General features: G+C 42.6%; 1 protein-coding gene across 1 annotated transcript; it reads left to right on the top strand.

Annotated features, from left to right (window-relative positions):
* Window positions 1–261: 261 nt before the first annotated feature.
* On the top strand, window positions 262–4,358 carry FOXI1 (forkhead box I1). Its single transcript, XM_051793733.1, has 2 exons — window positions 262–933; window positions 1,956–4,358. Exons 1-2 carry the CDS (start codon window positions 360–362, stop codon window positions 2,507–2,509), a joined length of 1,128 nt encoding a protein of 375 aa, XP_051649693.1. The 5' UTR covers window positions 262–359; the 3' UTR covers window positions 2,510–4,358.
* Window positions 4,359–16,023: the final 11,665 nt, after the last annotated feature.

Raw genomic sequence — 16,023 nt, 5'->3', positions numbered from 1 at the left:
ATGTTAAAGCTTCGCTGTGAAAGGTAGGAAGAGGATCTCTGATGAGTTTTAACTTCAAGGCACCTTGGGCTTTCTTTATGTGTATGACATTAGTGGAAAATTCCTTCATTCAGGTGAGAAGATAACCAGTTGTAACTTTCCCATTTGGTTGATGTGACATCAGTGACTGCCCGGGACTGCCAGCATTCCAAAAAGGATATCGTCCTCATCTGCAGCCACTCAGGGCTGTGGGGTGGAGCCTGCAGCGCTGGCTGAAACATTTACAGGTGCATAAGTAGCTAGGGCAGGGCGCAGGTGATGCACCTGTCCGGGAAAGAGCACTAGCACAGGTGTGTCACAACCTCCTGCCGGGCTGGAGCATGAGCTTCTTCGACCCACAGCCCCACTCCCCACCACGCTGCAGCCCACAGTTCCCAAATATCGGCCAGGAGCCTCCCGAGATGAACATCTACTACGAGAACTTCTTCCATCCGCAGAACGTCCCCAGTCCCCAGAGGCCGAGCACCTTCGAGACGACGGATTACGGCGCCACTCCCAACCCCTACCTGTGGCTGAACGGCCCCTCCATGACCCCCCCGCCCTACCTGCCGGGATCCAACGCCAGCCCCTTCATTCCTCAGTCCTACGGCGTGCAGAGGCAGCTCCTGCCCAACATGCACGGCCTGGGGGGCACTGACCTCGGCTGGCTGCCTCTGCCGTCCCAAGAGGAGCTCATGAAGTTGGTCAGACCACCCTACTCCTACTCTGCCCTCATCGCCATGGCAATCCACGGGGCTCCTGACAAGAGGCTGACTCTGAGCCAGATCTACCAGTACGTGGCTGACAACTTCCCCTTCTACAACAAGAGCAAGGCTGGCTGGCAGAACTCCATCCGGCACAACCTGTCCCTCAACGACTGCTTCAAGAAGGTGCCTCGAGACGAAGATGATCCAGGTACATCTCTCTCCCCTCTTCTCTCTCCCCTCTAATTAAACTTGGTCCATTTAAAAATGCCCAGTTGTAAAGAGACTGTGATGACCCACCCTTAAGAGTGTAAGGAAGCACTTAATAACAGCCTGGATTGAGGACAAACACAGAGTAGCACTTCGATTTGCAGAGGTCTGAGCTAGAAGGCAGCTGAGTGTAATTCAGGTGTGAATTAGTGTTGCTGTGACATCTCTGAGGGGAAGGGAATTCTGTCCTGCTCTGGGTCTTCCTGAGCCCAGATCAATGGAGCATTCCAACTGGGCAAGGCACATTCAGGACCCGTTTGGTGTAATGCATGACTTCAGCCAAACTTAACCAGGATTTGATGGAAAGGGGATAAGGCAAATTCAGATTTGTCAAAGAAATCCAATAGCTTTAGGGAGTCAATATTGATTTTCCAGAGGAGAACAGGCTGCTTTCATTTTGTTTGTTGCAAATAGTGCTTTCCTTGGAATCACACCTCTGCCATGTCCGACCCCTTGGCTGATATGCCGTCAGATATTCCATTATTTATTGTTTTTTGTCAGTAGCTGTTAAGAACTATTGGGAGCATTTAAAACACACTCAATTATGCTGCAACAGAGGGACAAAAATCTGGGTTTATGTTTTTAGAAAGATATCCTCCCCCACTGAATCTGGAGGAACAGCCCAGTATGGGATTTGATTACTCTCTGCCATAAATTCAGAAGACCAACTGCATACTGAAAACATCCTTCCCTCACCAAGAAAACAAAACATTAAAGCCCTCCTAGTGGCTCCACTTGTAGTCTTACATGTGGGCTAAAGAATACAGCCCAAGACTTTATTTTATTTTTTTTTTTCAGAATTCAACGGGCTTCTGGTTTTCAATGACTAAGAAATATGTTTTGCTCATGCAATTGTTCAGATTCTATGAAAGGGGAGAAACACTGTAAAGCCCTAGGTGATTGCTGTTTTCTGTTTGTGTGCATACTTTTATACTAAAAATGCACTTTCATTCTCTTTGACAGGAAAAGGGAACTACTGGACTCTGGACCCAAACTGTGAAAAGATGTTTGACAACGGGAACTTTCGCAGGAAGAGGAAGAGGAAGTCTGACATCGAGGCGAGTGCTGCCACGCTCGGAGCTGAGAAATCAGAGGACAGCACCCTGACTGGCAGCCCCAAAGCTGCAGAGCACCAGGACATCTTGGAAAACTCACCCCCTGGGGCTGACAACTCCCCCGAGAAGGAGTCTCCCCCTCCCTCGTCCAGCAGCCCGTGCCTCGGTAACTTCCTCTCCAGCATGACGGCCTACGTGAGCAGCGCCAGCTCGGGGGGCCGCTCGGGGCCCCTGGGACTCAGCTCTGACCCCATTGACAAAATGGGGCAGAACATGGCAGGCTTTAATTCCTACTCCCCCCTCTCCGGTATCCCCAGCCACGGGGCGGGAGAGTGGTCCAATTCCATGCCTTCCCCTCACCTTGGCCACGGCAACTCCGTGCTCAACCAGTTTAACACCCATTTTTACAGCAGTATCAGCACCAACAACACACTGTACTCCAGGGAAGGGACAGAGGTTTAAATGAAGGATTCTAAGATGCTAAAGGATAGTTATTTATGAGAGGAGGTGACCCGTGGGCAGGTGATTAGTATTAGCCTGTTGTCTCTAGGACCCTCTACACCCTTCCTTCTGACAGCCACAAGCTTGTTGCACTCACTGAAACCACAAACACTCCACATTTGGCAGCTCCACGTGAAAAATCAGGGATCATAACAGTGAGAACAGTGAAAAGTTCTCCTCAGACACTGATTGTGCTGCTGCCAACCAGGGTCCTCTACTGATGTCCTTGAGAAGTTCCTGTTTGCCTTGGGCAGGAAGCTCTTTCTGGCACGGCACTGACACTGCTGTGCTTTTTAAAGTGCTCACAGAAATGTGGTTGTGTCTTTGAATATCCTCTGTTGCCAGTACAGGCTGCCTGCACTAGACATGCTTAGCAAGCTCTTACTTGGTCAAAGCTGTGAAGGATCCAGAATAAAAACTGCTGTCTAGTGAGTAACAACCAGCACTTGAATGGTGAGGGCTGTCTTTGGTTGTCTCTCACACTAGTGCAGGCACTGCCAAAAGTCTGACCCCCTTCCAGCCCCAGGGGGGATGTGGCTGTGAAGGAAAGCAACATCAGCATGGACACAACAGGAATATTGAAGCTGAAGGGAAACCTAACAAAATACAGTGGAATTGTCTTCTGCTGGTGCAGATCTTAGTGCTTTCAATTCTAATTACAGGGTCAATTTTTTTTCCTTACACATGCAAATCTATTCACATAAGGGAAACAGGATTTGTCCTGAGTATCTCTCTCTCTCTACATATATATATATTTAATACATGTGTTCTCTAAGAGGAAATCACATTTACTCTATCTCAATATTTCACATTAATCATCTCTACTGAGTAAAGAAATGGAATACTGGGATGGGGGGGAGGGCAGAAGAAAAAGGAGGTAAGAAGTTTAACTGCCTCTGGGTTTCAATTCCAAAGGCTGGATCTTTCCAAGTATCAATTGCAGATATTGTAAAAAGTTTCTGTACTGTATTTTTTTGTCATTTTGTAAAAGTCTGTACTATTTGTTCTCGTGTAAATATTAGAAATAATGCTTATTTTTCCTACACTCTACTGTAGCCATAAAAAATTTTTAAAATATATACGAAGTTTTTCTAAACCAAGACTTGACTGAAATTCCACATTTGTGTAGAGTAATATCTGTAACTGGATAACCTGCAGCATACATGGACATTGAGTTTAACTGTTCACATCTGGGCACTGACCAGACTTTTGGAGTGATAGAAAACATTAATACATTGTAATAGATACCATTTTACCTTGATTTTTTTTTTAACACTACAAGAGTATAGTTTTGTTACAGGCCACCCCAGAAACATTTTTAATAAAGCATTTGTATAGAAGAGTGTGTACCTGTGTGTGTGTACTGTACTACTTACGTCTTTAAAAGTCTCCTTAATAGTTTGATTGAGCAATTTGTGTGAGGAAGAGCACTTTAGCAGCCACAGAAGGTCACAGAATCACTTAAAATTTCAGAAACCAGACCAAATTTTTGCATGTGAATTAGCCAATATGACTGCAATCTTTTCTGTGTTCTTATTCATTATTTGATTTTTTTTTATGCCTGAAGTTTTTCACTATCATGGTTGCTCTGACTATTCGTAGTTTTGGACCCACTATAATAAGTTCTCACTTGGCAGTTGAAGCCTACCTGCACTGCTGATATTTGTGCTTCAGAAAAAAAGAAAATGACTTTCTGGTGGTGTCCTTGTGCCATCACTAAGTGTCCCTGAAGAGCTGAGGTCTGAGCTGTAGCTCCTGCCCTCAGAATTTTACAACCCCTTTGCAGAACCCCAGCCTGGCAGGTGGGCTGTAATGTGTCCTGCAGCTCAGCAGGGGCAGCATTTGTTAGAGAGAGACTTGCTCGTGTTACTGTGAGAAATGTGTTCAGTCACTGAGCCTGTGCCCCGGATTCAGCAGACGTACAACAAATTGCCCAGAAATATATTTCCTGTGGAGTATGCGCTTCACAAAACTGAAAGGGACTGTTTTCTTTAGTGCTGAAGTGGAAAATGCTCTATCACGGACCTGCAGAGCAAAAGTGTGGGGAGAAATAAGGTGGGAAATACAGTAAGAAGAATGATGTTGCCAAATCAGCACAGAGTAAAAAGCAACCCCTTTGTCACTCAGCATTTTACTTGGCTCCCCTAGTTCCCAGTCCCAAAAAATAACAGGGCTCCACCCAGCTGTGCAAAAGGACAAGAGTTTGTGTCTCGTTGCTTCCCAGGTGCTGTCAACCAAATACCACTTCTGGCTTATGCTCAATGAGGAATTGCTGCCAAAATGCCAGTTCTCCACAGACAAAAGTAAGTTTTCCAGTGGGTTCCCTGAGCACCAGTCAATTGGCTCCCCTGCAACCATTCCCCTGGGTGGCACATCAGCCTCTGTTCAAGGAGGAGTGGAAAGATGATGGCATGAGATGTAATTCTGTTTCTCCTCAAAACAGAATTACATTGTAATGAAACAAGTGAGGAGCACTCTTCTTCATCTGGATTTTTTGTTTTTCAGGGAGAATTGGCTTTGATAACCAGATGTGTCAATACCTTCCTGGAGCTACTGCACAACAGGAAAACTTAACAACTATTCTTATCTGAGCAGCAGCTCTGCTCTGTCAAAGGTAATACTTTTAATTATGTATTTTACCAATATGATTAAGGTATGGGGTTAAGATGGCTTTTTGTTTGTTGGTTTATTTTAAGTTAATTTTTGGTTTTAAGTATGCTATTCAAGAAACCAGTAAAGTAGGACCAGTAACTAAAATACATTTAAAACATCACTGATATTTACAGACCTATAGTCTGTTTTACAGACATATTTAGTGACTGGTGCTGCTTGAAAAGAGAATTTGGGCTCCAAGAACTCTGAATAGTTTTGTCTGTAAAGATCCTTGACTGATTATTTCATCCTTAGAGTGTGTTCTGTGTTGAGATGCAGCTGCCTTCACACACCACTGTGGACACTGTGCTTCATGACTCTGCAATTATTTGTTCCTGGTTTAAATGTTAACTCTTACAGGCTGCTCCCATCTTACCCCAAACACAGCCAGCCCTAAAGTGGCCAGAATAGGTTACTACTTGCTTTCCTTCTATCATAGTAAATCTACAAATATTAGAAGCTTCCATTTGCAGGCAAGTGTGTCTTGATTAACGATAAATGAGTAATGAGTTCCTACATTATATCTGAGGTATACTGCTGCTGAATCCCTGGGGCAGCTTTACTGTCACTGATCTCATTAGAAACACCTTCCTGGGTTCCTATTCCACAGTTTCCTGGTTCTGTGCCCTGGGCCTGCAGCTGTGGAGTCTGGGACTCTCCAACCTTGGCTCGAGTTCCAGGGAGAGGAGCAATTTGGGGCTTCACAGCAGAGCCCTGGGCAGACAGAGAGCCCTTGTGTCACAGCCTCGGGGTTGTTCCAGCTGATCATGGGATTAGTTGCAAACCTGGAGTCCTGCAATAATAGGATCTGCTTTAGCTGAGACCGTGGAGCTTTCTGGGTCCTTTGTGCCCCAGCAGTCCAGTTAAAACCCCATCTCCAACTCCACAAATTTAAGCCACAAGGCTTAAGGGTTCGTATTTAACTGCAAAATTCCAAATGCCTGCCCTTCCAGATGACAAACTGATGGGAGCTTAAGTGTTACAATTTGTTCAAAGATGACACCAAGAGGTGTGGTAGAGGTGTCTGTGAAGGAAAGTCACATCTCAGCCCTCACAGTATTTACTTCTCCCATAAATAGCAATGGGGACTTTGCCAGATTCATTCTGAATTACAATGCACTAACCTTTCTCTCATAATGGGACACATTATGAAATTCTTCACTGTTTAGCAGTGTCAATAGTTTCTTTGTTGCTTCATGTGAAAGCATTCCCAGGGAAGGAAAATAATTACCTTCTTCCCACTTGGTTTGCCAGTTCCCAACTCTGCCAGTTTATGGAACTTTGCAGCCATCCTTACAACTGCTTCCAATGGAGCTTGGAAAGAGCTGCCCTGGACCTGTGGGATTTTTTGCCCAAGCACCCACACCTCAGGATCTGTGAAGTGTGAGCCTAGAACCTGCTGGACACTTCTTGGAACCTCTGGATTTCCCTGCTGTAAGTGCTGACAGCTGCCAGAGCCTGTACTGCTGCAGTCCTGGAGGGGTTGCTGTTCAGTACATCTCAGATGATACTTGTCACGGCCTGGAAACCTCAGGGCTGTCACCACCTGGACAGAAAGACACTTAAATTTTCTAGCTGTAAGGCAATAAGGACTTTGATCTACCCAAACAACCCTTCCTGAGTGCCCTTGCCCAATATCCTGCCTGCTGACATTCTGTGCAAATTAATTTTCAGAATACCTCCCGAAAATGAATTTTTGCATGCCTTGTGTTGGCTGAATTGCAATGCAAACTGTGCTTTACCTCAGCTTGGGCTTGATTCTTTTTAAATACTAAAAGCTTTCCTCTGCAAATGTCTTTGCAGTGAAGTGTTTTTAGCCTTGTGCAGCATATAATATTCATTGCTCTATTGCTAATATTCTAGAAGGGAGGTGGCAATTTAAGCCAATTCTGGAAGTAGCTAATTCTAATTTCTCACCTGCTTTCTCACTTTAATCATTTTCTATTTAAGGTAATTGGTAAAAAACTATTTATTTTTCCTTTGACAAAGATTCCTGAAAAAAAATCTTCTCTTATTAAGAGCTCTTGCAAAGTTTCAAGAACTCCAGCTCCCCCTGTTTAATCTGAAACTGTAGACTCAGCTTCTTGCCTGTAAAACAACACTGACTGATGTGTCTCACCCTGCAAAGTGCCAACATGGGGGCACCAGAACCCTCTCAGTGCTCCTTGGCTTCAGAAGGCCTCTGCAAGGACACACTGGTTTGCTGGACTGGGGCCTAATTGATTGATTATGGATTTATTATCCTGATTTTTCTTTTACGAAGGTCTTCATATAACAGGACAACCCTCTAAAGTGCTTCCCCACTCACTGAAATCTTTCTCTGCTCGGAGAGAAAATTGCTGTCTCTTGTCAGAAACGACCATCAGATGAGCAAAAATTGAACCTATTGCGTGGTAAGTCCTTACCAAAATCTAGGGTAGAATATGGCATGTGGAAATCCCACACTTGATTTTTTTATTTGTAGTAGCAGAAACAGCATGAATGGGGAGCTGAAGAATCTTTACAGGTCTCTAAAGCACTTGTAGGGTGTGGGTGTGTGCAGCAGAACATGTTCATAATCCCATTTTACATCAATGAAGATCTTATTTTCAACTTCTTTTGCTCTTCCTTTTTCTGTTCTTCCTCCAGCAATTTTACAGCCACACGTTTTTGAGTTTACAGTTTTATGTCTCCTGTTGACATCAGGTATCTCTATTTTTAGCATGCCCATGAATCAAACAGGCCATCTAACTGCTTGGGTTTGAATTCCTAGCAAAAAAATGTCAAGACAGGGTTGATCTGATCTTTTATCCCTTTTTTCATCTGTTACCATCACTGGAAAAATCAAGAGAACAGCTGAATATCATAAACCTGAATCAAATCTTAAGATCAGGCTTATGAATAATTATAAACATGCTACAATCCTTATATTCTTTCTGAAATTATTTGTGTCTGTCCTCCACCTGTCCCTCTAATTGTTCTCATTCCCTTACAGCTGGTTTTTCAGTCTCAGGTTTAGCACAGGGTATGGGAGAGTTCCTGGCCTGCTCCTCTGAAGTCAAAGCAGCAAAGCAGTTGCTGATACTGGGGCTCTTAGAGTTTATATTCTGCACAATTATAAGTCTTCTGTCAGGACAGATATACCCATGGACACTTTTAACCCCATGGAATTGCATCTCTGACAACCACAGCAAAGGAGGAATTACAGTTACACATTCCTTCTCTGGGTCAAAAAGATCAGCGTGAGCAGACAGTGACGCAATACTGAATTGCTAGAAAACCATATAACTAAGTACCCAATAACTTTTATATCAGTTAGAAGGTTTTGATCCGTGTAATTGGGTTATTTATATTGTCCTTGCCATATCTTAATTTCCCCAACAGTGTTGTAGCTCCCTGGCTGGGTCTCAAATTTAAGTTTAGGAGCTGTGCTTATTAACTTTATGTGCTTAAAACTGCTCTCGGCTCTCTGACATCCATTTCATACAGGGTGCAAGTAGTTCAGTGGCAGATGAAATGGGGAATGTGAATGACTTAAATGTTATTGTGAGCATGTAGGATTGTCATAATAAATTGAAACAAATCAGGCCTGCAGGGAGTAGGGCAGCATGTTCACACAAAAAGAGTCAAAATCACGGGGCAAGTACAGAAGGTGTTGGAAAATCAGCTCCCACACCCTCAGAACCACAGGCCAGGGAACTCTGTGCACACCTTTTGCTCACAGGAAAATAGACAGTTCATGCAGTGCACAAGCTGAGTGCATTTTAAATAGAAATGGTTGCCAAAACAAACAGTAGAGGCTGCTGCACAGTTTCTTAATGTAGAAGTGGTCCTTTGCTTCCACTAAATGTTTCAGGGACAATCTAAATGGAGCACCCAAACCCTGGGATGACAGAAGCTTTCTGTACTTGCCTTTTTAAATTCATTAAAAGGTGCTTTCCCTCTGTGGCAAAGCCTGCCAGCAGCGTTCCTCACGTTAGATATGCTTTGGTCAGGGAACTGCCCTGAGCTGTTCCTGCTCCTCTCCTTCTGTCCTCTGCAGCCAAAGGTCTGTTCTGCTGCCTCCTCTGTACCCATGATGAGTTCCAATTATTAGTTCTCTTCTGTTCCTCTGGCAGATTGCAGAAGGTGAGTCAGGTAAGGAGAGAGCAAACAGGGCTCAGCATCAGACTGTGCATGGAGAGCTGTCAGGAGCTCTGGGGGAACTACATGACACATCAACAGAGTTTTTCCCATGTTTAAAACTGTGTGTAGGTGACCTGTGACAGCTGGACTAGTGACACACTTTATTCCTGCAAAGCCACCGAGTGCAGGAGCAATGTGTCCGTGTTGTAATGCTGAGAATTTCAGAGTAGCTAATCCTGCACTGCCCAGGGCCTGAACTGATGGATGTTCCAGGCAGCACATGGAAAATCGACTTGGGTCATCAGGGAAACCTTTTTATGCTTTATACATTCTCAATACAGGTTCATCTGGGACTCAGAATTTCCCTGGAGTCAGGGTGGAGGTTGTTTGGACTGTAGCATAATGAGAGATACAAAGATGCTGAGTTTATTTCTTTTTGTTGCCTTTCAGAGGTGTCAGTTTGGGAGGTGAAGCCTCAGTAACTCAGAGCAGCAGGGTTATTCTCATGTTCCTCACAGCTCAGCAGCTCTTTGATGCTGTTGTTTGTACAGTGTGTCCTGACATGAGCAGATTATTGTTTGCTGGTTCTTGGCAGGAGTTTTGTGTATGCAAACCTGCATGCAAATCAGGTGTAATTTATTATGCTTCTCTCCAATGAGAGTGGAGGGCAAAAACCCACTGTTTAACTTCAGCAATGCATTTTCCTATGAATAGGGCAGCTATTAAATGATTTATGGTAAGAATGCTAAGAATGCAACAAGTTCAGAGAAGGCAGAGGGATATGTTTTTTTCATTGTGGACTGGGAACCTGATTGTTTAATGCTGATAATGCCATCATCTAACTCAACCTAAACTTCGTGCCCACAAGACAGACTTGTGTTTTACTGTATCACAAGTGGGCAGATCTCTAATTACAGGTCTTACTGTTATCAAAAAAACCAAACCAGTTGAACACAACTTTTGTATGGAAGAAGAAAGGATGAGGGGTTTGATATTTATTCAGTCTCACTGTCTGTTGCTTTGTGGGGATCAGTGTGGCTTCAGCAATGTGGGCATTCCAAGATCCTTCCCTTCCTTAGGCCTGGCACAACTGTGAACAGCCCTATTTAGCTCAGGTCTGAGGAATTCTCCTGGGAAAAGTGTTCCTTGGTCAGACTTAGGATGTCTTTGGGATCCTCAGATTCTTTAACCCTTCAACTTGCATGATGATTTCCCTTCTGCAGTGAAGCAGATAACATTTTCATAAGGGTGAAAATGTTTTCAGGTTGGGGGTGTTTTTGTATGATATTACACAAATATTTGTGTATGATATTACACAAAATTCTACCAGATGAGTTAAAATTAATATTAATAAGCTGGCCTTATCATATATCTTTGAGTTAAATTGGGTAGACATACTTTAACAAGTGAAAAAATGAGCATTATTTTTCATTTAACATTATTGAGTTCACTCCTATGCAATCTCTCAGGTTGACAATGCAAACATGCATGTTAAAGGACATATATGGCTCTTCATATGGACTGAATTCCACTTAGATGGTGAACAAACACACATCCTGCATGCAAATGCAAGTATTGAAAACTACTGGGGTTTGGGATGCTACATGATCCTGACTAATTTCTATCAAATATGTCATCCCTCTCCCTCTCTATAACAGGAAATCTTTAGAAAAACGTTTATCTGGCACTTTTCTTGTCACCTACAGAAAACTTGTTGGGTTGTTACAGGATTAGTCTTGTGTGTTCTAAAATCACAGGTTCTCAGAACTTGGGTAATTGTTTCTCCTTTGGCACTCATAGAACCATAATAGACATCAAACAGAGTTACAGCTCAAAAAGCTCTTATTTACCAAGACTATTTTAATATTTATGTCACCTTACATATGGCCTTGTTAGTAAACAGGTGATGTTCACTTCTTGTTTGGTCTAAGCATTTTATTGTTTTCCTGGTATACCATGTGTAACCTTCAATATCTTTAAACCACTTTGGCATAAAATAGATGCAGCCAAAGAACTTGCAATCTTCTCCCCTCAGGCAAGGATAAGACAATTTAAGTCACCTGCAGGTTTGCTTGCAACGTGCTGTTTCTGGTTTTCATATAGAGTGTCATTTAAAGCAAATACTGTAAATTCAATCAATTTTGGATATTGGCATAAAGCAAATACTGTAACTTTGTGCAATTTTTGAAGATAGCATTTATGCAAATAAGTATGCAAAGAGGTCTGGTCTTTTATCCCCTGCTAAGTCAATAAGGTAGTTCTGAAACACTGAAAGTCCCCATAATGTTGCCAATCAGGACTTTTTCTTCCTCCCTCTATGGAAGTGTATTTAACATTCCTAGCCCTGCACAGAGGGGAAAAATAAGGTCATAGCTGGGGAAAAAAATGTGTTGATCATAACTGATAATATGAAAATGAAGCAGTCAAGCAGGCTGTGGACAGCACAGGTCAGGTCTACTTGCACAAAAGCAAAGTTAGAAATGCAGTGATAGAAACATGAAAATTCTGGAACATGAGGGCAACAGAAGCCAGCTGTGGTCAGATTAATCCCTTAATACTGCTCTTATTGCCTTGCTGCCAGGTGGGACAGGTTGGTGTCCTGTTGTGCCAAATAGTGGGGGAGTGACACCAACAAACACCACAGAGAAAGGGCTGCCTAAACCCTGCAGTGTGGAAAGCAAGCAAAAAGTCTGCAGAATTTTCCAAGTTTCAAGTTTTTTTGACACAGTATCTCCTCTAAGTTGTGAATTTCAGTGTTACAGTGGTTTCTGCACGACTTTGAGAGTTCCTTGGGTGGTGGGGTGTTATTATTCTTATCTCCATGATCTAACAGTAAAGCTGTCTGCTTTATTGCTACATTTTTACAATATTTTGATTATTCGTCTAAACCCAACTAGTTTGGGTTTGTAGATTATATTTGTAAAGGAAATTTTCACCTGAAACTTATAAAAAAGTTTGATATTAGATTTCAGTGGACAGTTGTGTGGAGAGAACACACAGGTCTGAGTACCATGTGCAAAAAATTCTGCAAATCTGAATCATATCAGGTAAAACAAGTGCCAATCTTTAAGTACTCCTGAAGTTCTGTGAAAAATGAGTTTTAAGCCCCAATATATTGCCCCCAAAATGTGCTTGTTGAACTCCAGTTTTCCCAGCAAGGAAAAAACAACAACCCGAACCAAAAAACAAGAGTGGTCTGTATTTTACCCTGTCTCTGTTGACTGCTGCACACATTCCTACAAAAAGCTGGAGGATTTAATGGCAGGAGTAGTATTTTATTCAGCAAGGGTGAAAGTGAGCAAGCAGGGGCTGGAAAACAACTCAGGAACTACTTAAACTAGAATAGCCACCAAGACTTCTGTCACAAAGTTTCATCCATGGCCTCACATAATTACAGACTAATTCTGTAGCTGAGCAAACTGCTCTATGGTACAATTTCATCTTACATGCCAAGGAAAAAAAATATATGAAAATTCCAAACTGTTTCGAATCCTCAGAGTTTTAAAAAGATGTGTGTGTTAGGGGAAGGGAGATGGGCTTTGTCACATAACTTTCAACGTGGTAAGTCTTGCTCACTGTTTTTTCTCAAAGCTGATGATCAGAAAAGTCCAATTTACACTGAATCAGGGTTCACACCTGAGAGCAGAGCAGCTAAAACTCAAGATTCACCCTCTCCTCTGGGTGTTTGTGAGCTTTAACCAAATGCTGTAGATGCACTCTGGGGCTGAAAAGGAGACACGGGCACTTTGGACTTGACAGTTATTTTTACGAGAACGGGATAATTACATTGACAGAACAGAGAAAATGGGCCCTGCACAAATTAACCACCAAAATTAACTGCACGTGTAATTAAATACAAACATGGGAACAGCCCAGTTTTAAAGGTTGCTTATGAAACTGCATCAGAGTTGGTGCAAAGGGCCCAAATTTACTGCTTTTGCCAACTTCTGGTTGTTAACTCCCTGTTAAGGGAGTTAAAGCTGCATTTACAAATTTGAGGTAAACTTGTGAAGTCAAGTGAATGTATCTGTTTGTACCACACACAAAGAAACACACTGACACCCACTCGGGTTGGCTGGAGCTTCTGCAGAGCTCTAGAGCCTGGGAATCTTTCATGTTCCACTAATTGTGTTTGTTGTAGGCTAAATTTAGCTGGAGCCTGTCTGCTCCTGCTGCAAGGATTCAAATGGCCCTGGAGGTGTCTCCAGATGGAGTCCATTGTAGTGACTGCAGCCCCTGATCCAAGTCACCCTCTTTAATCAATAACGTGCTTTGTTTACTTCCACAGTCAAAAAGAAATAAAATTCTCCTTCTTTTAAATTACTCCCTAAAAAATGCTCCTGAAAACCCGTTTTTCATCACAGAGTTCTTGGACTGCTTTTTCCAAAATTTCCCACACTTAGGACACAGGAGTAATTTGTCTGATGCTGCAGAGAGTGACCTTGAAAACTCTGCCAGACGTTTCAGGTTTTTTAGAAGTTTTTTTTCCAGTTATTTAATTTTTAAAGCCACTATTCACATTTGAAATCTGTTGTCAGTCTGTGCTTCCCTCCCAGGAGAGAGCAGGCAGAAGGCACCATGAAACCCTCACAGACATTCCAGCCTTTTGCCCAGATACACAAATTTTTCCTTAATATCCCACAAAATTAATTGTATTTCTTTTTCTAGAGGTTCCTGCCTGGCTTGTACTGAAGGGGACTGAAGAAAGAGGAGGTCTGAACTTGGCAGCACGGCTCAGTTAAGGTAAAGAAATCCACAAAATTCCATTTGCCTGGTAAAACTGCAGTAAGAACAATTAAACTCTCACAGAAATTACATAATTACATGGATTGGCTTTACAAACTTGGTGTTCTGTCTGCTTTACACTCACATTTGAACAATGCTAATACATGACAGGGAATAACTCTATGTGTATTTAAATACATCTGATATTTTCCTCTGTGTCCAGTGTGCTTTTTGCTTCCAAAGGGAGGAAAATGGGTTACAAAATTGTCTTCATTAGGCTTCCCTGCAAAGCATCAGTCTTTGTTTGCATTTTGTTCATTTGAAAATTGAGGTTTGGAGTGAATGGACGTATCTGAGGTGAGGCAGGGAGCTGACACAGCCTGCATGAGTGAAGTTTGCAAGTTAAGGTGAGAATAAGGGATTTTTCTTAAGCTAGGGTGTCTTTTAAAAGGCCCAGATTGGGCTTCTCTTATCTGTTCAAGAGATTTACTTGGGAAAGTCATTATTTTTCTTCTGCTTAATGTCTAGAAAGATTCAAGGTCATCAGCAGCAAAAGACTGAGGTGTTCTGACATCAGTCTGAGCTGGGACCATTGCATAACATAAAGAACGTAAAACTGGATATAGTAAAGAGCTTGGAGGAGCTAAATTTTGTTCTGAACTTCCCAGAAATACAAACAGAATAGTTCTGGGTCAGATTAACTTTTTATTGGCAGTAGAGGAATGTGGTACCTCAGGGTTTGTATGGCATCAATGGGAGCAGCAGGATCACAGGAGAATATTCTGCTGATATGAAAGTGCTGTTTCTGCTTCACTCTTGAGTCCACGTGTGTGTTGAGGAGAAATGAGCCTGCAATGTCCATTTTGAGGTGTGTAAATTTGACACGTAATGCTAACAGCCATTCTGAACAGTAAGAATTCCTTCTGGGAGAGGCAAGGACAAGCTGTGGTTTGAAGACTCAGTTTCAAAAGATAGCACAAAAACCAGTTCACTAATGCTGTGGATTCTGCTTAATAGTGGGTATATGTTCACTTACATAATACTGTTCTTCTGAAGAATTCAAATTCATTCATTCATTAATTAAGCCTTTTGACTTTCCTATGAACTATTTGCTATCTAAACACTTTGCAAGACCAACAGTCTAAAAGAACAATTCTCAATGACTTTTCCACTTATAAGGGCTGTTCTGGAAATCTTGAGATTTCAAAAGTGTCATGCCCAGTTCTGACTGTGAGACCCCATCACCTCCCAGCACATCCCCTAAGGTCTGCATGTTTATTTCTGCCATTTATGAGACTTTAAAATCCCTTCCCCTTTACTCTGGGCAGCAGTTTTAACCATGAGAGCTGCCAGGCACAGAGAGGACAAGGGCACAGCATAGCTGGGTTATTATACTTGGTTTCAAACTCTAACACAGTGCAGCTCCCTATCCTGCAATCAAAGGTGGCAGTGGAAACATCTTCATCCCACCTTGCCCCAGCCCCCTCATTCTGTCTGTGATGATATCTTACAGCAGGTCATTACCTCCTTGCTGCAGCCCCCTAAGGAAACAATAAACCCTCCTTGCCTTCCTGCAGAAAGGAGTTAACTCACATTTCCACTGAACAGCCTGCATTGTGATGGCTCTTTAAAAAGTTACAATAGCAGACTTCCCGTTACAAAACATGTATATATATTTTTAACCTCATTATACAGACTTTTAGAGTCAGCAGGAGCTGCCTGCTCTTTAACTTTCTGCATCTGTCATTATTTAGGTAAAAAACACTCTCAAAATGGACCAGAATTTGAAGAGCACTGATCTTGCTGCTGTTAGTTAATTGTGATTAGTGCTGGTAAACAAGTGTGCCTCACACCTGCCACAGTTTAACAGGTGAGCTTTACAAGAAATCAGTTTTAATTCAATATGTTTCACACAGCAAATGTAAGACAAAAGCAGAAGAGCTGTGGAACAGCTAAACCCTGTTAGGGCACTGCTCACATGTTGATGATGCACA

This window comes from Manacus candei, unplaced genomic scaffold (assembly GCF_025592945.1).
Source record: "Manacus candei isolate 608988 ecotype Guabito, Panama unplaced genomic scaffold, ASM2559294v1 h1tg000037l, whole genome shotgun sequence".
Lineage (NCBI taxonomy): Eukaryota > Metazoa > Chordata > Aves > Passeriformes > Pipridae > Manacus > Manacus candei.
This window is presented reverse-complemented; position numbering and strand designations above follow the sequence as displayed.